Here is a 24,336-nt window from a genome sequence, read left to right as displayed (position 1 = left end):
TTGGAAACAAAACGATTTTATTGGCAAGTATTCCCTGAATTGAACCCCTAAACAAGTACAGCGATATTTCAATTAGACGTCGATCGGTCGTCGGTTTTACCTTTACCTATATACATCGATTGGGTTCAGTACAGCCACACCTCGCGCAAATCGTACTCTAAACACGAAGTGTTGACTATTGTGGTAAAAAGTACATCCTTTACAAAACATTTTAGTCTTAATTTTGTATACCCTTGCAAATTTGACCCTTAACACGTAGCTTCCTAGAGAAAAAAGATACCCTTTTTTTTATTATTTTAGTGTTTTTGACACTCTTATTACGTTACGTACGTAACGTGCCCTATCTTGAAAAAGACATCCTTTTTACGTGTTTTTTGGTCGCGCATGGTATCCACTCATCAATGTAAGTGGCCCCCCTTGGAAATACCCAATAAATACATGTCTCAGGTCTATGCATGTATTGAGTAGTTTAACCGCCCTTTCACATAGTAAAAATGGGTAATTTGAATGATTCCAGTGAAAAATAAGGCTAAGGACAAATTTTTAGCATGTGTGAAACCGAACTAGAACATGATAAGAATCACGAACGCTAATCACATTCACAAATTCAAATTTTACTCCGGAGGTGAACTCCAGTTAAGTTTCACTCAAATCACAGTTTTTTAGTGAGCATGTGAAAGGTCCGATAATTCTAAAGACGAATTGCAATCATCGTTACAATGATGATTCAAGATTCACGAGTGAAAAGGCCCTAAGATTCCCCCCAGTAGAATTCTTACACATTATTTACAGAACACATTCATTATTCATGAATAGCATGCTCTCACAGACTTCATGTACAATTGAATAGTAGCATTGCATTCCTAATATACAAATTTTAGGTAAATTAAAACTGGGGGAAGGAAAGAAGCCAATATCATTACTTTGAAATCCAGTACCAAGGTGAAGTGAGAAATAACCATTATAACAAATAGATCCATCAAATTCTACTTTTTCAAACCATAGTCACAAATCTAGGATTAGGCATGTACTTCTATCAGCTTGCACAGACTCGGCTCAAATCAATTGTGTTCAAGACAATTACTGTAATACCCTGTAATTATCTTCATAAAATGATTCTCACATTTCGTGTTACTGGAAGTGAAATGGGTATTAGGTTCAATTATACTCACATATCTGATATCAGATTATTTGCACAAAACATGATAATATTAAAACACATTTAATTTATCTGAATAATTATGACAGCTGGCAAAATGTAACTTGCCCTGTAAATAAGCTTTGTAAACCTTACTTTATAATGTGGACTAATAATTAAGGCATTAATTTAATTCTAATTCAGATGAAAATGGGTAATAAATCTTATCGAAATTGAACAGATGATTCCAATTGTGTAATTCAAGCTCCCGATTGCTCTATGAATCTAGGTTTTACAAGCATTTTTAAAAAAGAAATGCTGGCTGTTAATTATCAAAGGTAAACATTGTAATGCTTTATACAGAGGCTATTGTGGTAAAAATAAACATGAGTAGTGCAGACATCTCACATTCATCTCTCACTTCAGTTCTGGAGAAAAAAAGTAATGACAGTGACTTCCAAAGTACACTTTATAAGTGTATATCTTTCTTCTTTTTTTTTTTACAATTGAAAAGGAGATGGAAGAGGGGGGGGGGTGTTACTCCTTGGCAGCCTTCTGCATGCTCACAACTGTATTCTACTTTAGAAACATGTAGCTTTTCATATTATCATATTATGTTTCCAGAGCCACTCAGAAATACTAATTAGTGTAGTTTAAACTAAAGCTAACCCCCTCAAAAAAAAAAGAGAGAGAGATAGCAACAAATAAATATGTAACTAGAGTTTGCTGGGTTTTTTTTTTTACTTCTTCAAATCAATCGCTTTAGTTGATTCCACACAAATATATGATATTGAGCAGCAATTGTTTATCAAGTTGTCTTGATATATGTACATATTGTACATATTTTAATACAAAATTAGTTGTGTAAATAACCTGTATTTACATGTATAACAAATAAAAATAATCATTATTTTAATAAGACTTCAAAATATTTTGTCATATCAGCCAACACAACACCAAGCATATAAATGTCATCCCCATTGCCTCTACTGATTAATCATTTTCTAGCCCAGTATTTTTCCTTGCAAATTTTTCCTTGCGAGTGGCAAGTTGCACCTTTGCAAACCAGATATAGTATGCAGAATATATGAGCGGTATATATCATGTTTGCTATCATATTGATCATTGTAGTTACCAGTTCATTTTTCCTCAAATAGGACCACAGAATATTGAAATAGTTGATTGATATCTGTCATTTGCTGCTTTGTGAGTGACAATGCATAGTTTTAACCCCATATGGAACCAATTCAGCATTAGCTACAGGAACAATTCAATTCAGCAAGTGAATTTCATCAATTCGACAGTATACATATTTCGCAAGTTTGTTGTCCCATTTGAATGTGTATTCATACATGTAACTAATGATAATAAACTATATAAGTTAATAAAACCTAAATCAATAATGCAAAATCAATCTTTTATCAAGATTTGAAATCTATAATTGCACAATTTAAAATAAAATAAATCTTAAAACCCAGATTTCCAAGTTAATCAAGCTTAATGTTCAAACTTTTTAACTACAATTTCATTCAAAAGCAAATCAAACAAAAATAAAAGAAGCCTAAAGTAAAATCATGCAAAAGTAATAGATAATCAAAAGTCTAGCAACTGTTTAAAAAATCTGGTGTATCTTTCGATACAAATTACTGGAATTTTAAAGAAAGTAAACCAGCATTGACTTAAACTTTTTAGATTACAAAAATAAAAATGTATTTGTAACCAATGAAAATAAAATTAGAAAAATTTCCTAGAGTACAATAGAATGTTAACAATACATCACTTTGTAAATACTGAACTTTCTATTAAAAGAGAAAAAGAGCTTGTAAAAAGGGGTTAGTGTTAGTGGCTCTGGTATCTCTATGGATAGTTGACATGACCTTTGCTCTGGTGAACATTTCTTCCAGGATTCATTTCTCATTTTGACACAAATAGACGTTGAAAATTAAAATGAAACATTCACTCCAAACAGTTTACAACAGTGAATTTTGTTTTTATATTTAAGTTCAGATACACGTTAAGATCTCATACACTGTACATGCACCTGTCAACATTTTAAAATGAAAAATCCTTAAAAAAAAAAAATCTTTACACACTTAAAGTATACTGCACATCCTTCAAATATATTAATTTTGCTTTAAAATTATCTTACTGGTTGGCGGGTACGAGTCTGATCTAAACATAATTTTCAAGATTTTGTTTCAAATTCAGACAAAGTTTAAGAGTGTCAATGACACGATTATAAGGTTTGATTTCAGCTTTTCAAGTTGAGATGATGGTTGATATTGAAATCGGTTTAATGGTAGAGTCACACCAATGAAACTGACCCGAGACCGACTGATCGACTGTCATTGGAAACAATGTGATACGTTTAGTTGGTTTGCAGTCGGTTTTGCTGGTGTAACATGACAATAGGGTCTTCTTCTCCTATCACTTCACAATTCTCAGCCAGTGCAAACTCACTGCATGACACTGGCACTGGTCTGACGGTCCCAGACCAGTCAAAATTGTTGTCGGGCCAGTAGCTGGCTCTCATGAATTATGTTGTGTGTGTGTGTGTGTGTAATTTGCCCTATTTTTTTAGGGGGGGGGGGGGAGGTAACAATAAGCAATAAAAGACAGCAAAATAAATTCAAGTCTTTTTTATGATTTTCTTTATTTTGGGGGACCAGTAAATTTTAAGTTTGGACCAGTAAAAAATGGAAAACTTGTTGATGTTGATTTATATATTCAATAAATATTGAAAGATTAAAAAAAAATTGAAAAGCTGGGTATCTACAGGTCCGACGTGAGAAACAGGTTGGACCAGTAAAAAAAGGGCTAATGTGAAGACAGTGCAAACTGCAAGATCTAGATCTGGGCCCTGTTGCAGAAAAATTCCTATTATGGTAACTTTGCCATCTAATGATAACTACCATGGTAACGCTGATCAACAGCCACCAAGGACTCCATGCAAGTTCATGCAATGGGGTCTACATGTATGTATTTAAAACATCCAGATGATTTGCGATTAAACCATTATGGTAAGGGTTAGAAGGGTAGTGTCAAATCCAATTTTTAGTTTGACTTTTAGCAAATATCCAATATTCACCCCGAGGAATGGTCACCAGAGCATAAATCATTCAATCGTATAGATAGGTGGAAGGTGATTGGTTAATAAGGTACGCATGCCAACATTCCATGATGCAAAGAATGCTCTGATTGGCTACTTATCCGACCTTTGGCCTCCTCTTCATCGGACTTGTTTTTGTTCTTCACTGCCTCGTCTGTGTACAATCAAATTCAATCCACTAATACACATACTTCACTTTTTCAAAAGATCCATGCAAGTACATGTATATTCATCATCTTTTTTTTAAATTAATGTCTCTTATGGCTACACTGAGCAAGCATGAATGCATACTGCTAGTACATAGCATGTTAGATACCAGAAAAACTGGCCAAGAAACCAGTTATAACCAGTACTATTCAGTACTTACAAGGTACATTGGGACAGCTCACAGTGTATCTTGTGGGTTTAGCTGGCATGTTTCACAGCAAGATGACCAAAGTCTCTCAATATAGATACAATGAATCACATACATGTCGCAAACTAAAAACAGCATCAACTACCATTTTCCCAAGACACCACACCACTCTGTTTAATGCATCCTGCACATCAACAGAAATCACCTAAGCATTGTGTCATAATTCTTGGTCCTGCAACATGTCACTTAGGAATTGATGGTAGGAACCATTTTTATGATTGATTGCATTGACCAGAGTATACAAACAATCTTAAAAATCAATTATACAATCAATAGATCGGTTGCTAAGCTTTGTGTAAGAGGATTCTAGTGTTGGACCACTATAGATATCAGCTCATACAGCATTGTGGGATACACCTACAGGCCCGTATTCTGAAGTCCAATTTACCTTAGACCACGATCTAACTATGTGCTAAAGTTATGGGAAGCTGAAAATGTCAACATTTTGTTTGCACTGTGTATTTCTTACATTTACTTTGCTCTTTCCTTATATGCTTAAATGGTGAAAAAAAAATTGAGTCATCATTCCGAGACAGGTCTAAATGATTCCAGCAACGAATCAGATGCTACGTTGAACCTGTACTGTATTAGATTTTTTTTATACAATTGGCTATCCATAGTTAAACCACATCTTAAGACCAAATTTCAAATTAAACCCGATTTCAGAATATGGACTGCAGTGAATAACCTTATCAAATTGAGAGCAGGTATGCTTTAGGACTTGGTGACCAAGGCCCTTCAGAGCAGGGCCCCGTCTTACAAAGAGTTACGATTGATCCGATCAATCACAACTATGGACAGCAAGCAACGTCAACATCTAAATTACATATTTGTTCAAAATATTTTCTAACTATGATGTATATTCATGCATTCATTGTTTTCTTGAAAATTCACTGTGCTTCTTTTTGTTTACAGAGGACATTGTGCAAATTTTCTGTGGAAAAATTATGACACTGATGGATTTCCATAGAGTTACGATTGATCGGATCAATCGTAACTCTTTGTAAGACGAGCCCCTGATACAACAGATCACATACGGGCAATACCAACTATCATATATTAAACAACCAGTCATAACCAGACTTCCATCAGTCATCATCAAACCACCTTCCACATCGGTTACCAATGCTCTTCTCATCACTTAATCTAACTTTGAAACAGCTGGTGTGCTTCAAGACTTGTCTGTGGTTCTTCAAAGCAGATACAATCAATAACATACCAGCAATGACAATCAGTCAGAACCTGTCACAACCAGTCAGAACCAGATCTCAATAGACCAGCACATCATCCAGTCAATTGGTCACCCAAGCCAAACTCATATTTTCAAAGAGATGCAAGAATTATAACACTCAACCTGCAAGAGGGCTGGCATGCTTCATGAGGTGGCGTCCGCAGTCCTTCGCAGCAGATACAATCAATCACATACCATCAATAACCAGCACTAACCATTAAATTCCCCGTCAAAACCGGTGAAACCCAGTCAAAACCAGAACTCAATAGGCCATCACCACATCAGTCACCCAATCTAATATTGTCAAAGAGATAACCTTACCTGCAAGAGAGCTAGCATGCTTCATGGCGTGGTGTCCGCAGTCCTTCAAAGCGGTTACCACCTTCACCATAAGATCAGCACTCTCATACAGCGAGTTTTGAACCTGCAATAAACAATGATCAGAGTGACACCATGAAAACATGTTCATAAAAAAAAATAAGTGTATTTACTGATGCTCTTCTATGTCAATTTCTTTTGTTTGGTTTCAATTGAAAATTCTTATTATGATAGACATACTGTACTCAGGGCTGAACCATAAAGCAGTGTAATCAATGTTTGCAATCATTGTGTCCCTTTGAACATTGTTCCCATGGATTTACATGGAATAACCATAGATCGAACTGTTGAACTTTTACATTAGATGGCCCTGAAATATAGTTATCAAGTTCCAAGCCATATGCAATTCAGATTTCCCTGTTTATACAAAAAGAAACATTAAAATAATGGATACAAAGAAATACATGTATGCTACAGACGTAATGTATGGACTTCTCCATGCACAAGAGAAATTAAAGTTCAACTGATTGCATTGCTTATCGATAGCTACAAAAGGGAATTTATATAAAAACCATAAAGAAAGTTCCCAGAATGTACACATGCAAACTTACCTGTATATATCATATGGACGGAGATCTTCTATGTGCTTAAGAATAGAATGTACAGAATATTCAGTAAGGCCACTCTCCTTACGCATCCTACGTATCTCTGGATGAATTGTGACCAAGTATGAAATGAGGAATAATTGATTGATGCACAAAGGAATGAAAGAAAATGTTATGACTTACATCAACACCATAGGAGATTGAAGTTGGGCCTGGACTGGGACCATCCATAGTAGACTCCAAAGCTTGGCTTGGTAGACGTCGACGAATCTAAAAAAATAAAATGACAGTGAGAGAGGTTATAAATTAAAGAAACGTTTCTCTTATGGTAATAATTGATGATGATGGTGGTGGTGGTGATAATGATAAAAGTGATGAGGATGATGATTATGATGATAATGGTGATAATGATAATAATGATGATGATGACGATGATGATGATGATAATGGTGGTGGTAATGGTGATGATGGGGATGATGATGATAATGATGATGATGATGATAATGGTGGTGGTAATGGTGATGATGGGGAGGATGGTGATGATAGTGATAATGGTATTGATGGTGGTGATAATTACATTAAGAGCCTGTCTGAAATTTTTAGAGTCGTGGAGCAATGACCACTGAAGTGAAAATTAAATGTATGATAAAAATTAATGAATAAGTCAAAGTCAAATAAAATTCTGTTGATATTTCATGTATTACAGTGGTAGATCCACCCTAGTTGGATATGATACTATTTCAGGGCTCGTATTGTTTGTTTGTACTCAATAGTTGGTCCCTTAAAACCTATTGGCCCATATTCTGAACTCAAGTTTAAACTAAACTTTGGTCTAAAGTTATTAACTATGAATAGCCAATTTTTACACTAATTTGTAACAGTACAAGTTTAATTTATCAACTCATTTGACTCATAGCTTTCAGGAAATAATATGAAAATTGTTTTTCTCACCATTAAAGCAAGAGAAAAGAGAAAATCAAACATGAGAAAAAACATTGTAAGCAAACCTGGCATTTTTGGATTCCCATAATTTGAGCACAAAGTAAGACCCTGACCTAAGTAAAATCAGACTTCAGAATACAGGCCCTTGTGTCTGATCCAACTTGATCCGGGCCTACATTAGACTTCACTCTGGGCTTAGGGCAAGATCTGATAGGGGACTAAGCTCTTACCATTCTTGCAAACTGTTTGAGATCTGTGTTAGTACTCTCCATATCACGCATCAAGATTGAGAAATCAGCCGTCTCTTGATTGGCCTGTGTAAAAGATACATACATGTACATAAAGAAATAGCAATATGATATACATGTACCATTGTGAATGAACTGGAAAACCAACAGAAGGGGGAGTGAACTGATCAACGCTGTGTGCAGTCTTTAATTGTTTGTTTGTTATAGTTAGTCTTAAATCTAGCTTTTGAGATAACTATCAATAATACAGAGTATGAATAGCCTTTAAATTTAATTTGCATAGAGAAAGTTAAATGTTATTTGAGAAGAAATTACTTGTTTAGCTACTTGGTAGCATAATTACTGCAGTAAGAATATATCAAGTAGTGAATTAGCATGTTATCATTCAGGTGGGTCTGTATAACAAGACTACACTGCTCAGAATGATGCATTATGGGTAAGGGACCTGGCCAGATGATAGTAGTTGAGGATTTAAGGCAGGAAAGGTGATGCTATTCAGGCTGTAGGTTCGTTTCTGCTTTAAAGCATTTCACAATATGCACCACTAATATCCATTACGAGAGGGATAGTTTTCCACTTGTGGGTTGACAACTTTTTCCATGGTAGCACGCGGCGAGAGTGAGAATGGAAGTTTTTTTTAATATTTAACTGGAAACAGAATCACAAGTTCAGGGAGAATAAAGATTAAGCTGTAGAACTAGCAGTGAAAAGTTGTAGCATTGTAATCATTTAGAAAAGGAGACTAATGCAGGGCGTGAAGTACACTGTTGTAGACCTATCCCTCAGGATTAGCACCAAGGAGTGACGTCGTCACACGGTCTGTGCAAGGATTCTGAAATGTGGGTTTTCAGTATCCACCAAACTGTACAGCTACTCTTTTCATTTTCATTTCTAGTTTCTCTCCTCTTATTGTTGATAAATCAAATGAAATCAAATTAAAAATTACAATAGTAACAGTCCTGGTGGGTGTTTCATAAAGATGTTCGTAAGTTAAAAGTGTCTTTAAGAACGACTGGTGAATCTTTCTTACTCGCTAAATAATCACCAATGAACATTTAATTGTGAATATCATTTAATACAAGAAAGGATCACCAGTCGTTCTTAAAGTCACTCTTAACTTACGAACAGCTTTATGAAATGGCCCCCAGAACTGATGTCAGGTCAAGCATAACATTCCCATCGCAATTACACCTTTGCAATTCTAGAATTTTATTAGTTGCTAGGTACATCTACTCCTACATGCAGCAATTATCCTGTGATAAATTTATGTCATTGGTGCACCACTGTATCTGCAGTCACCACATTTCTCCGTTTGTTCTTTACCCATCACCAAAATTTTCTTTTAGTAGGAATTTTTTTTTGAAACCTGAGTCTTGGAAGATGTTCATATTATCAGACTATTCACCTGCATGAGAACTCTTAGTTTCTTGACCTCGAGGGCGACACAGTCGGATCCAGATGACATGAAAGAAATATGGTTCGCCATGAGGGTAGTAGTATTGATCTCCTCCTGGAGAAGATGAACGCTGTAGAGATGCTCCAGGTACTCAATGGCTCGCTCCAGGGATTCCATGGAGACATTCTCATCAAGCTAAACAGATAGAAAGGAATAGTGGTTTTGAGATCAGCTATCTGTTGAAGGTCAAATGGCATACCTGTTAAGATAAAATGTGCCCAAAGCAAGAGCAGAACTTGCAACCTTTCAAACTACAGCACCGGTCCACACATCTCGACACGTTGCCTGACACACTAGCCCTAACCATGACGTGCCAGGCAAGAAAGGTCCTCAGCTGATTCCTCCCAGGTATCAGGGTTGATGCCAAAGCACTTCAGGGAAGCTTTTAGTGTGTCTTCAACAAATATACAATACCCAAAAAGACGATTTGTCACTTTTTCTCAGAACTTGCAAAAAATGTCTCATCAAATCCAAATGTCACTGCTTTTAAAGGTGTCACACCTGTACACAAGATAGCTTCCTGAATAGTAAAGAAGACTGGTAACTTACCTGATCCTTTTTCAGGAGATCCAGCATGTGATCCACACATCGTTCATGGGGTGCTATCTCGGGGAAAAGGGTTCCAATCTTGCAGAAGAGCTCAACACTGCAGGTACTAAGGGCACTATTCGCAAAAAAACACAAAAATAAATAAAAATAGAAATTCGAAATGTTATAATTTTCCATATTTCCCTTAAAAAAATTCACAATGTGCATTTGAAAACAAATTAGGGGGGGGCAGGATTTGACAACAAATCATTACTCAAGAGAGGAAACGAATAAAGGGGAAGTTCACCCTGACAAAAAGTTTGTTGTAAAATTACCAGAAAAAATAAGAAACATTTTTATTTTTTTATTTTATTTCATTTCCAGGTACACATACTCGTATTGATAAAGCCCACTATAAGCAAGCCTATTACCAGTGGTTGCACCTGGGCACATTGAAAGGGGAATTAAGATAACCCACCAGAAGACTATTCTTTCAATATATAACAGGAGTTTTGCATGTTATAAAAAAAGCCATCTCTATCCAGTATTAACTGTCTTATTCTGTTGAATAAGGGGACTATTTCATTGTGACTGTCAGCACTGGCAAGTTGTCTTATTATGACAGTTACCATGGTAACAATCAGACACCATCGTTTCTCAGCCAATCAAATCCGATAATTTCACCGACGGAATGGGAAGGGGGTGTTCACACATGTTTGTCAGCACTGATTAAACTGTCAGCTCTGACAAATTCAGTGAAATACTCAGATTTGACTGACCTAGAGACACCAATCTGACTGTTACCATGGTGACTGTCACAGAATGACAACTTATCAGTGCGTACTAGCTTCATTGCATGGTGCCCTTGTCGATTGCAACACGGCCTGTTCCGCCACTCTTCCTGATCACTGAAAAAAAAAAATCATGGGGTGGTAATTCAGACAGACTCACGTATGATACTTGTTGAGGATCGTCCTCAGTTTATGCATCATGAAGGTGAGCGAGTTGAAGAAAGAGAGCTGCTCCCCGTGGTTATGACGAAGTACCTGCTCTCGGTTCATCGTCTCCGGTATATCAGCCTAAGAGTACAAGAAAACATATACATTTCATTCTAAACATTGAAAGATTGAAATTCCAGAATCTGTACAATATGTTTGGATTCAAGTACCACACTAAGTGACAACAGCACAATATCATGCTACTAAATTTGTATCTGACTGGAAAATGGTATTCATACATGTACTTTAGCTTTCCCACAATTTTGTCATTCAAATTCAAACCTTGCATTAAATAATTGACTGCTATGATAGCTTGAATCTACCGTAGCTTTGAAATACGAATAAAGAAGTTTGGTAGTCAAGATTGAAAATCCATGGCACTTTTTTTTTTTTTTTTTAAATCATATTCTTAAGTCCAACATGAATTTGTCAGAATACCTTCTTTTTTTTTTAAATCCAGAATCGGGATAAGAAAATGAATAGGCCATAATTGAGATTGGGAATAGTTAAAGGTTCAGAAGCTAACTTAACTTCAGAATGATCTCCATTTTGTACTTTATGAGATAAGAACTTATGATTAATCTCAATTCAATTTTTATATTGAAACTAATCCTAACACACCAGGGCGGCCCTCGATCTGAACAAAATGTAGATCTTTATGAAACATATTGCATATTCATTTTAGAAAAATAACATATCAGATACCATTCAGTTAAAGGTGCTGACGGAAGAAACAAGACTGTATGTATTAGGTGTATGTAAGAAGAAAAACTAGAGAAAATTATTGAATGAATGAAAACAATTTTGAATATGTTTCTAACAAAGGGATGTTCATTTTCAATTTGTATCTGTGATCCTGCAATCAATACCACATTATTTTATACATTGCACAATTAATAGCTTTAAGACCCCCAAAATTGTTATGCTATGTATTCAAATATCTTGAATCTTGATGCCAGTAAGCATCCAACAAGAATTTGCATGTATTCATCATAAAATGTGAGAATAGCCACAAAGACGGTCATGTGACAAAAACATGAAATCACATGATTACCAGGTGACAAGTAATTTGCTCCTACGACAATTGCTCTGGGCTTCATTTTGTCTAAGATATAGGGTTAGCGTTAGGGTTGCAGTAGGGTTTTATGTTAGGTTTAGGGTAGGGTATAGTGTTAACCCTAACTAGGCCGGGCTTTTTTGGCTGTTCTGTGGCCAGGGGGGGGGGGTTGATTCAACCCCCCCCCTGAGATTTCGGCCGCCGATCACGCGAGCGCCGCAAAAATTTGCACGCTGGTAGTGTGCGATGTAATCTACAAGGCTGTATGGTAAAATTTTCCAAAATAATGAGATTTTATTTTATATTAATTAATTATGCTAATTTATGCATAAATCATACTTTTTGCTCTAATTCACTATATAAAGCTCCTAGAATGCTCATTTTTGGTAAAAACATTCTTTGAAGCATTCTTAACAATCGCAATTGAAAAAAACTTCGGTTTGGAAATCAATTTCTTATGTATTTTATTGTTTTATGAATTTCTTATGTATTTCTCTGTTTTTCAACCTTTTGTTTTTCTTTGTTTTTTCCACCAAATTTATTGCACAACCTTTTTGAAGCATAATTATGCTAAAACAAATTGATTTCAGCTGTTTAAAGCAAAAATAATCATATCTTTATGAATAAGATGAGAAAACTCAATTTGCATTGACTTTGTACACAAAATCACATTTTGGAACAATTTTTGGTCTGACATGCACTTACGAAATGTTGCGTAATTTCGGAACCGTGTACCCGGGCGTCGCAAATTTGGTGTCAAAAGATGCGCGAGACTTGAAAGTATAAACTTTGTAAGTGGCGCGGTCAAAAAAATTCGCACGGCGGAATGATCGCAGAAAATGTTGAGGGGGGGTTGATTCAACCCCCCCCCCCCCCCCCCGGTCAGTTTAGGGTTAAACCCAGGGTTGAAGTTGGTCAGACGATTAGTGAGTGGAATTTAGGGCGGAGTAATTGTCGCCAGAGCAAATGTCATGGAAGCGATTTACTACGTACCTCTCTAAATCTTACATACCTTATCTTTAATGTGACTGATGAGAAGCTTAGACTTGGCCAGCATACGAGACACCAACATCAGTACATGGACACAATCATGGTCACCTGACAGTTAAAGATAGTCACATGATTCTTGACACTTACATGCATTTCTGTTTTATTCTCCCAGTATATAACAGCTAAATATAATATCAAGTGTTTATATCTAGATTCTTGATTTCATTTTGCCATATTAAAACCCATCTTTACGTCATACAAACATACAAAAGCCAAAAAGGACTGTTTGCATTTTAGAATCATTATCGCTATTATTTTATTTGGCAAAATGAAAATTAAATACAGAATACAGACAATTCAAATATCAAAGAATGAACAATAAGAATAGAAATTAACCACTAGAATGCCAGGGGGAGAAATAGTTAACTGAATAACTGTGGCAATATGCCTTCTGCCCCACTTCCATTGGTTATAAACATATACGTACATGAATTTAAAATCTTAAAATGATACATACATGAAGTGATAAAATCTGTCAAACTTTGGAAAAAAAAGCAACTTCCTAAACAATACTATTATAAATAACTTTGTTATGAATAAATATGTATGAGTCTTAGGTATCAAGTGCATAAACATGTACATGTAATCAACAGAGATCCTATGCATTTGAAATTAAGAGCCTAGTCATTAGCATACATTGCAACCGTCAGGCAGTCGTAAGGAAATCACTAACAGAAGTAATTTTCTACCCTGGTATTTACCCATCAGAACTGCTTTACACCTGTTTCAACTATCCAGCTTCAATATTAAAGGTTTTGTAACACAGTGATAGATTTGTTTCTTGCTATTACAAGCTCCCTGAAATAACAGAGGAAAATAAATGTTAACTGTTAATTTTTAATATCCACTTGCGACATTTGCCCCTCAACTGAAAATTGACAATACAAACAATTTCTTGCTTTGGAACTTGATACTAACCTCCTCTGCGTAGGAATGAGTCTGGCATGAAGGATGTGAGCAGACGGATATGCTCGTTGGCTTGGTTCACGTCCAACTTACGAAGCTCAACCTCAATAGTCTGAGAGAGATAGGATATACATAAGGTGGGGAAAGAGAGACAGAGGGGACGTGAGGGGGGGGGGAGGGAGAAAAAAAAAGGAAACATATTGCTTAATAAATTAACGAATATCTTGTTTACATTTTTACAAGAATCGCACACAATGGTACCCACATCAGTTAACTGGGACACTGTAGAGGGGTTAATAGGTTGAAAATGAATAATGGTTGGAAACAGTTTTTTATGAAATTTGGTCAGATAATTTTCTGACAATAAACATACCTGTATGTGATCTCTTACATTCAAACAATGATTAAAGGGGAATCCAGCCTTGGCCATAAAATGTTTTGTTGGGAAGGAGAAGAATAAATCAAACAGAATGGTGAAAGTTTGAAAGAAATCGGACAAGCAATAAGAAAGTTATACATGTAGCTGCTTTAAAATTGAGATCACTAATAGTAGGTACATTTCAAATTGGCAACTGGGTAAGTAAATTATGACAAGGGGCAAGGACAACTTTCCCATAGGCCATGTACTTTATTATCAGGGATTTGTGGTTTTCTCCTAAGTACCCATTCCCCTGGGGCAGTAATCTAAATATAACCCAGGTAGTATATTGTTTAATGTCCTCATGAAAGAAAAATATAATTTGAAGTAAAACATTTGGGAAAAATGACATTTTAGCCATAATATGTATTGGAGTACATGGAAGAGTAGTCCTTGCCTTACATCACTATGACATCCCATATGCAGCCAATTTGAAGTCTCCATGAGTATAGTGATTACCAATATTTACAACTTTTAAAAATTCATAACTTTCTTGGTGTTTGTCCAATGTTGTTCAAACTTTCACCTATCAACTTGTCTGATTTTTCTTTTTCTTATAAAAACAAGTTTTTATTTGGGTTGGATTCCCCTTTAAGCATCAGACACCATCTTGAATGATTGACTGAAGTGAAGAGCATCATCAAGAGTTCTACCTTCTTACCTTAGACTGCACCTTTGCTTCAGTAAACTTGGTAGTGAAGTCATACGCAGGAGCCTCGGATGGTGAGTTATCGGCTTCGCTAGACTGGGTCTGGTTCAGCAAATCACGATTCTTCTCCTGGAGCAAAAATTAAAAAACATCAGTGAGCATTTGTTCTTGTTAAAAGATCACAAAGCATTGTGAACAGATGGACGAGAGAAGATGGTGTCATATTAATAATAATAATATAGGGTATTTATATTGCGCACATATCCACCTTGTTAGGTGCTCAAGGCGCTCCTATATTACCCGGCTAAGCTAGGCGTTCATAGCGCACACAGCTTAAGGATACTGATGAGAATTCTACGGCAAATCCAGAAAATAATCAAACTTTTTTGTAGGTCTGACCCTCAAGTTTTCTACAATCTTTAACTTCACTGCGTAATCTGCTCAAGTTATGATACTTTCAGAGAATTACAAGTTTTCGTAGGAACTAAAAAAGACAAAAATCGTTTCAAGAGGTCCCATTTATAAGAGGTCAGATGTATATTTTATTAGAGACTGTCCCAAAATTATGGCCAGCAGAGTGTTTGCATCAATTATGTTTTGACACTTGTAGTGCTTAGACAAAATGCATCATTAATGGCTAGGGACCGAGTAAATACATACAATAAGAGGTTTCAGATCCAGAACATGAAATATTAATGATAATAATAATAGGCATTTCTATGGCGCCATCTATCTAGAAACATTCTATTCCGAGGCGCACAAGAAAAGAAAGAATAAGATAGTTTGGATGAGTGTCAAAGTACCAATAACTAATACTGTTAGAAAAGATAACACTTCAGCTTAGATTTGAAAGTCTCCAGTGATGATATAATTCTTGAATTCAATGGCAAATTATTCCTAAGAGAAGGTGCCTGCGGCAGAGAAAGCCCGCTCACCATAGGCTACATGTGTTTGGGAGTCTTAAGAAGATGCTGGTGCGATGATCTCAGGCTACGACCTATGAATATTGAATATTGAATATGAACAATCTACCTACAAATGAAGAGTTCGGTTGCAAAAGGGGTTAGGTCCACTTTGGACCATTCCGAGAAAAATCCTGTTTTTTATTCCCACTTATTGCAATATTCTTATGAGAAACTAAATTGTCATGATGTACTACCCTATCATGTGAACATAAAATTGGGTATAAAAGAAATCTACATGTCTTCAATTTTTTCTATATATTTTTTCAAAAATTATCATTGTGGACCTAACCCCTTTTGCAAGCAAACTGAAATGAATCCAATCTCTTTAGAATAAAAAATTGATTTTTCTTTGCCATTTTCATTCGCGTTTTAATGTGAATTTCAAATTTTCTTTGGTCTCATCAGAGCGACTAAAAATCTATAGGTTTTGAGACAGAAAACAAAATTCATGAAAAATGGACCTAACCCCTTTTGCAACTGAGCTCCTCAAATACACTGAAATATTCATGAGGAGCCTTACCTGAAGAGAAGCAGTGAGCTCCCTGAACTTGGCTATGGTCACCTGGTGATCTTGGATGTTCTCCTGGAATTGATTTATCTTGAGTTGATATTGAGAGATCTGGCTCTTGGACATGTCGAGCTCCTCCCTCAGCTCCATCTCTGTCTCCCTCGCGTTCTCCTGGAGCTCCTCGTTCATATCATTCATCGCTTCCTGTTACATGGAAGAGAGGTGATGACTCTTTACACCCAGGGGAACTGAACTCACAACACAGTGAAACTACCAATGAGATTTCTGAATTAGTTGGCCAAGTCTCCCTCTTAGCCTTACTTAGCCTAATTCTCACCAACCGGAATATACAGTAACACACGATTACGCCTCATCAAATGCTATGTGTGGTCCATCTTCATGTACGGCAGTGAGACATGGACATTAAACTCATGTACAGTGTATGGAAAAGAAAATAGAGGCCTTCGAAATGTGGTCCTATCGCAGAATGTGCAGGATATCATAGAAGGAAAGGAAATCAAACGATGATGTCCTGAAACTAATGGATCTCACACGGAAAGAACTATTGATATCAATAAAATAAAAAAAACTCTCATATCATGGCCATACTAGAAGACATGAATCTTTGTCAAAGAAAATCATGGAGGGAAAAATTGAAGGCAAAAGAGGAAGGGGATGTAAAAGGAAAAGCTGGCTTGGAAATATTGAAGAGATGACAGGCAGAAAGATAAATGAATGCTGCAAGATAGCACTGGACAGAGACAGATGGAAAACCATGACACCCAACCCCTTTAAAGACAAGGAACAGCGGTAAGGTAAAGTAAGGTAATTCGTGAATTTAATACCTAAATCAGCCAAGCATTTTTGCCAAGCAAAATTCAGATACTTAGTTTTCTGAGTCAAGTATTGAGTTGAGTAACTGTTGGGTCTTTCATAAAGCTCTACGTAAGTTAAGAGGGACTTGAAGAACTGGTGAACCTTTCTTACGCGCTAAATAATCACCGACTTAATGGTGAATATCATTTACCATACGAAGAACGAGTGGTGATCCTTTCTTACGCGCTAAATAGTTACGAATATCATTTACCATAAGAAAGGATCACCAGTCATTCTTAGAGTCGCTCATAACTTACAAACAGCTTTATGAAACATCCCCCTGTACTCATGGGTATTTCATGAAGCTCTTCACTAAGTTAAGCGTGACTTTACGCATGACTGAAACATGTTCTTAGGTGCTAAGTCAGGTACACAGGATACAACACACAGCTGAGAAAGGGTTACCAGTCGTGTGTTAAGTAATTTAAGAACAGCTTTATGAAACATCCACCTGGGCTCCATCTTACAAAGAGTTACGATTGATCTGATCAACCTCTACTATATGGAAATCCTTTAATGTCATAATTTGTTCTACAGGAAATTTGCACAATGTACTTGTAAACAAAGATAAGCATACTGAATTGTCAAGAAAACAATGAATGTATGAATATACATCATATCTAGAAAATATTTTGAATAAACATGCATTTTAGATGTTGATGTTGCTGGCAATTCATTGTTGGTTATCGGATCAATCACAATTCTTTGTAAGACGGGGCCCAGGTTTGTTCAAAATATTTTCCAGATACATGTACATGTATGCTGCATATTCATACATCCATCATTTTCTTGAAAATTTAGTGTAATTCTCTTCGTTTACAAAGGACATTGTACAAATTTCCTGTGGAAAAAGGTATGACATTGATGGATTTCCAAAAAGTTGGGGTTGATCAGATCAATCGTAACTCTTTGTAAGACGGGTCCAAGGTCTACTTACGAGATCAGCCATGGTGGCCTCTAGTTCCTGGAACTTCTCTTCCATCTCAAGATTCTTTTCAGTCAGACTCTCCACCATCTCCTCTGCTCCTAGTGCAGCATCCACCTACGTATGGTGAGTACAATAGAAGATGGTCAGCCTCAATATGCTTTTCACACTGCATTTCCTTAACCCCATACTATCCTTAACCCCAGACTATCCTTAACCCCATACTATCTTTTTTTGGTTTCACACTGTCTTTCTTAACCCAATACTATTTGCTTAGCCGAGGTTAACGCCTTAAACCCGGACTATCGCACAGCTCATGAATATTGATGATTTTGCCACACAGAGCGTGATTAACGTGCAATTTTGACTCCTGGTATTGGCTAATGCTTAGCTCCACCTTTCCTTAGCCCTGTTTCGTTTCACACTGCATCTCTTAGCACTGCAATAAGCCCACTAACCCTGCTTTTTTGCAGGGCCAGAGAGTACTGTGCGATTTATCGTGCGAGCCCACTTTGCTAAAACGTAGTGTGAAACCAAGGTGGGCTAAGCTTAACCTCGGGAAAATGTGCAGTGTGAAAAGCATATAAGAAGGTTTATCTTTTTAGGCTGTGAACTTTAAAATCTACAGCAAATTCAAAATCTTTTACTTAAGGTTAATTTTTCAAGTTTATTGACCTAAAATAACTCTTAATCCCCTTGTGAACTGAAATACATATCACATGATCAGGGATACTTGGTATACCTACAAATAGTAGAGCGGATTAGCCGAACAATTGTGCAAATTTTGACTAAAGCATGAAACTTTCACAAGTATTAGTATATGCCGTAAGATTTATTTTAAAGGTGGGAGGTAAATTTTAAAATGCCATTTTCGGCCGTTGCCATGGCAACGGATTAATTTCTCAAAAATGACATACATTCCCATGTAAATGGTAAATAAACATGATATAGATGACCAAAATGATAATTTTCAAGTTCCCAATTGAATATATATAAAATTTAGAAACATTCAAAATTAACAAGATAGTTCCAATTGGTCCGTTGCCATGGCAACGACTTGTTTTTCCCCAGAAAAATAAAAAATTTGATTAAAAAAACGTTGTAGAATAGGATTTATCTTTAATTTCCCCTAATTTTACAGTGTTAAACAATGATATTTTGGTTGCTCAATGTATAAACTGCATCTCAAGCCATTGCCATGGCAACCAAATAACATCAATTTACAAAAATAACATGGTTAACAAGACAATGGACAGGTGGAAAATACAACTGGAAATGACTTAATCTGTAAGCTTAAGTTTTGACCCCCTCATTTGAACAAAAAATACAGAAAGTGTTCTGCAGGAGTTCTTTATAAAGATAAAACATTATGTTGCCTTGGTAATGCTTGAATTAAATTAAAAAAAACGAATGTTGCAAAGGGCCCGTTGCCATGGCAACAGCTTATTTCCCTCTAGAAAGGTAAAAATATTGATAAGAATGTAGAATACAGACATGTATGATCATCTTTCCATTTTCAATAATTTTAAGGTACTAATCGAGATATATTTGTGACTAAATTTATAAATATAACATCTTAAGCCATTGCCATGGCAACCAGATAACATCTAATAAAAAAAAAACATGGATGACAAGGATATGGACAGGTGAAAAAAAATGAAAATTCACTTGATGTGCATCACTGTATGCATCAGGATTGACCTCAATTAATCTAGGGGAAACAATACAATGAGTGTTCTGCATGAACTAATTAGAATGATAAACATTGATGTTGCCTTGGTAATACTTGAATTCGATAAACATCAACGTTGCAAATGACCTGTTGCCATAGCAACTACTCATTTCCCCAAGAAAAGTACCAGTTTTGATCAGAAAATCTGTAGAATCAGATTTTTTCCTTTCATTTCCCCTAATTTTAGGGTAAGAGTGGATATGTTTCCTGTTAACATTCAAATTACATCTTAAGCCATTGTCATGGCAACCAAATAACATCTAATTTGAAAAAAATAACATGGTTGACATGATAATGGACAGGTGGAAAATGCAATCTATTAACTCAAGGTTTGACCCAGTCAATTAATTTTGAACAAAGATTACAGTGGTTCGCATTAGTTCATTAGAATGATAAAATTTGAGGTTGCCTTGGTAATGCTTGAATTTAATGATAAATATCACTGTTACATATAGCCCGTTGCCATGGCAATGACTCCTTTTTTCCCGTATAAAGTACCAAATTTGATCGAAAAACAGTTTAGAATCTGCATTTTGTCATAAATTTCCCCTAATTTTAGAGTGCAAAGCATTATGTTTGCTGTTGATATACAAATAACTTATGCCATTGCCATGACAACCAAATGACATCTAATTTCAGTGGCTTAATGGGGTTTCTATGCAATGGTTTTAAGGGTGAAGTAGTATATTGTGACTAGTTACAAGGACAGCCAGTGGTCTGATGTGTCCAAGACCCTGAGAAAATGGAGTTTGAAATGGCTGTTGATATATAAATGGACATAGCTTATTTCATATCCGTCTGGGATATATGATTTGGTGTCTAGACCACGGTTTCAATGGTCAAGTAATACACTATGACAAGTTACACGGACAGTCAGTTGTCCAGTATATTAAAAAAAAATCCAAGATGGCTTCCAAAATGGAGTCCAAAATTGTTGTTGCTGCATTTAAAAACGTAGTTTGTTTAATATCCTGGAATAAGTTTATGCCATGGTGAAATGTGTCAAACTATACATTAGGACAAGTTACAAGAACAGTCAGTGGTCAAGTATGACAAAAATCCAAGGTGGCTTCCAAAAATGGATTATAGAATAGCCCTGTTACAAAAAAATTGACATATTTCGTGTAATATCTGCCAATGGCATATTATTTTGATATCTAAACCATGGTTTTAAAAGTCAGTAAATACATCATGACATGGAACAAGTTACAAGGACAGTGAGTAATCCAATATGTCTAAACATCCAAGATGGCTTCAAACAATCGGGGTTTAATTGGAGTCTGTTGCTTAAAAATTGACATAGTTCATTGAAAGTCAACCAAGGAAAAATGATTTTGGTGTTCAAACTTTGGTTTAAAGTTTCGAAAAATACGTTTAGACTTACAATGATATCCAGTTGTCCAAATTGCCTAAAAATCCAAGAGGGTGACCAAAATGGCATCTAAAATGACTTCTATCACTCAAAAATTATCAGAGTTCATACAACCTGTGAGAAACAATTTTGGTGTCTACACTGTGGTATGAAGGGTCCACTATTACATTAGGACAAGTAACAAGGATGGTTAGTTTTTTAACCCATTCATTGAAGCCATCTTGGATTTTCAGGCAAAATGGACAACTATACATCATTGTAACCAGTCCCAACGCATCATTTGATCCTTGAAATCCTAATGTAGAACACATAACATCCCCAGGAGTATTTTTTTAATGTACTATGTCCACTTTTAAGTAACATTAAAACCCCCATTTTTCAAACAATCTTTGAATTTTTGGACACAATATTGACACCTGACTGTTTATTCAACTTGACACAATGTACAGTATTAGTTGACCCTTGAAACACTAGTGTAGACACCACTGGCGTAAATCCCGGGGGGGATGGGGGGGATATATCCCCCCCACTTTTCGAGGAGGGGGGGATGGCCTGTACAATCATCCCCCCCACTTTTTACGAAAGAAATAAAAAAAAATCACAAGAGATAATTGTTTTATTGGTGAAAATTCTTCCTAAAATACCGCTTAACAAATAAAACAATATTATTGAATCATAAAATGCAAATAAAGAGCCAGTTCACCATTTCCAAACGAAATACTTATGTCCTTATCATAACATTGAAGAGAAACCCCCGTTTCTTCCAATTCATCAATGTTGGGGTCTTTGGGAAGGGATTAAGATGGAATGTCAAAAAAAATTTAATGTAATCTCTAATAAAACCATTAAACCATCATGGGGTAAAAAAAATAATAATATTGGAGGGGTATTTGCCATATGGACATACAGTGGCGTAACTACGGGGGGGGGGGGCATGGGAGGCACATGCTCCCCCCATCGGCTGACCAAAAAAAACCCGGGGAAATGGGGAAAAAGAGAAAAGAGGGAGAAAGGAAAAGAAACGTAGTGGGAAAGAAGAAAGTATTATTCATTATAATGTTATATTATATTATAATTATGTTATGTTACATTACATAAGAAACATTTTTATCATAACTTTATGAAACATAATTTGCCCAGGGCCTACGTCTTCATTGTTCCTTGTGCTCGCATTGTCTGTTCAACGATAATCCTGTTGTACTAAAACATCCCGTTTTCAAGTCAATATAAACCAAATATATTTCCTAGCACTTGAGTTATCATTGTTTTATGTAGTGACATAGGCCTATGCTTCTTTTACATGACTCAAAAAGTGATTGCCCCATGTTAAGGTCTTCGTATATATAAAAACATTTCCTGTCCGTGATTACGTTCGCATTAGTGGATTGGTGAGATATGTCTGCTCTTCATGAATTCCTAAAATCAGTCCTTAAAATGTCCCTTTTTCTGATATGAATATCAAAAATTTTCAGCTCGCGCTTCGCACTCGCATCATTTGGTTAATGAAATACGTATGGTCCAAGTTAATTCCTACAAAGAAACCTTAGAATGCCCCACTTCAGGTCTGAATTATCTAACTTATCTAAATTTTCTGCTCGCGGCTCACGCTCGCAATATTTGATTAGTGAGATGCGTATGATAATCATGATTGCAATGACTACAAAAAGTGTTTCATGTGTTCAGATGTAATTCTACTAAAATCAGCAAGCGCTTGGCACTCGCATTAGATGACTATGGTGAGATATGCATACTCTTAACAGAAGCGGATCTAGAGGGGGGGGTTGGGGGGGTTGCAACCCCCCCAAAAAAAAAATCCGGGGACCATATTTTTAAATCTTATCTTTTTTTTTTAACTTGTAATTTTAGAAAACGCCATTTTCACACACAGATTTTCAAAAATTTTCCCTACTGTGGGAGGGGGGACACCCCCTCCCACACCCTCCCCCCTCGCTCGCTCCGCTCGCTTGGACTCGGTCGCTACGCTCCCTAGCATACCACCCCAACCCCCCCCTTTATAAAAAGCTGGATCCGCCCCTGCTTAATGGATTCCTAAAATATATTCCTTAAAATCTCGCTGTTTGGGGTCAAAATATACGAAAATTTCAGCTCGCGCTTCGCGCTCGCATTGTTTAGCGAGACAGGTAACTATCATGATTACGCAAATTTGATTATAATGTCCCTTTTTAGGTGTGAATATTAAAAAAATTCAGCTCGCGCTTCGCGCTCGCATAATTTGATCAGTGAGATACATATCCGTTCAATGACATTGTCCTTAAAATGTCTCTATTAGGTCAGAATAACTAGCAACTGAGCGCGCTTCGCGCGCTCACTCAGTGATTCAAAGATTTTGCTGGTGCCCCCACAATGCCGTGACCCACGGTACGCCACTGTGGACATATCAATTACAATTCCTTGCATATCTAAAAACATGATTGCAAAAAAAATGCCAAAATATTTCAGTCATCCCCCCCACCCCTCAACACGGATTTACGCCAGTGGTAGACACCAAAATCATATCCCCAATGTGTATTATTAATGAATTATATGTCCATTTCGAAGTAACAACAGTCAATTTAGACCCCATTTTGGAGGCCATCTTGGATTTGTTAACATACCAGTCCATTGGTTGTCCTTGTAACTTGTTCTAATGCATTAAACCATGGTTTTATGATGATGGTTTAGACATCAAAATCATATTCCCCAGACAGATATTGAACAAACTATGTCCTAATTTATTATTTCACTTTTGAAACTATGGTTTAGACACCAAAATCATATCTCACAGGTGAATATAAAAGGAGCTATTCCACTTTTAAGTCTCAGCAGCCATTTTAGAATAGTTTTTGGAAGGCATATTGGATTTTCGAATACACCTGACTGTCATTGTAAC

The 24,336-nt window shown here is 36.2% G+C and overlaps 1 protein-coding gene across 5 annotated transcripts in view; it reads right to left on the bottom strand.

Annotated features, from left to right (window-relative positions):
* Positions 1-3,082: 3,082 nt before the first annotated feature.
* The window catches only part of LOC129272785 (dynactin subunit 1-like), a 48,592-nt gene continuing 27,338 nt past the window's right edge, over positions 3,083-24,336 (bottom strand). For 4 of the 5 annotated variants that reach the window (XM_064107604.1, XM_064107600.1, XM_064107602.1 and 1 more), the window contains 12 exons: positions 18,355-18,459; positions 16,554-16,745; positions 15,081-15,197; positions 14,014-14,113; positions 13,058-13,143; positions 10,942-11,069; positions 10,012-10,126; positions 9,412-9,597; positions 7,989-8,072; positions 7,000-7,086; positions 6,215-6,317; positions 3,138-4,401 (listed from right to left, as the gene is read on the bottom strand). In XM_064107604.1, the coding sequence (XP_063963674.1) occupies positions 4,289-4,401; positions 6,215-6,317; positions 7,000-7,086; positions 7,989-8,072; positions 9,412-9,597; positions 10,012-10,126; positions 10,942-11,069; positions 13,058-13,143; positions 14,014-14,113; positions 15,081-15,197; positions 16,554-16,745; positions 18,355-18,459 (1,416 nt within the window). In that variant the 3' untranslated portion in view covers positions 3,138-4,288. Of the gene's footprint in view, positions 4,402-6,214; positions 6,318-6,999; positions 7,087-7,988; positions 8,073-9,411; positions 9,598-10,011; positions 10,127-10,941; positions 11,070-13,057; positions 13,144-14,013; positions 14,114-15,080; positions 15,198-16,553; positions 16,746-18,354; positions 18,460-24,336 lie in introns of all 5 variants that reach the window. The other variant, XM_064107601.1, reaches the window with a different exon arrangement.

The sequence above is a fragment of the Lytechinus pictus genome, chromosome 12 (genome assembly GCF_037042905.1).
Source record: "Lytechinus pictus isolate F3 Inbred chromosome 12, Lp3.0, whole genome shotgun sequence".
Lineage (NCBI taxonomy): Eukaryota > Metazoa > Echinodermata > Echinoidea > Temnopleuroida > Toxopneustidae > Lytechinus > Lytechinus pictus.
This window is presented reverse-complemented; position numbering and strand designations above follow the sequence as displayed.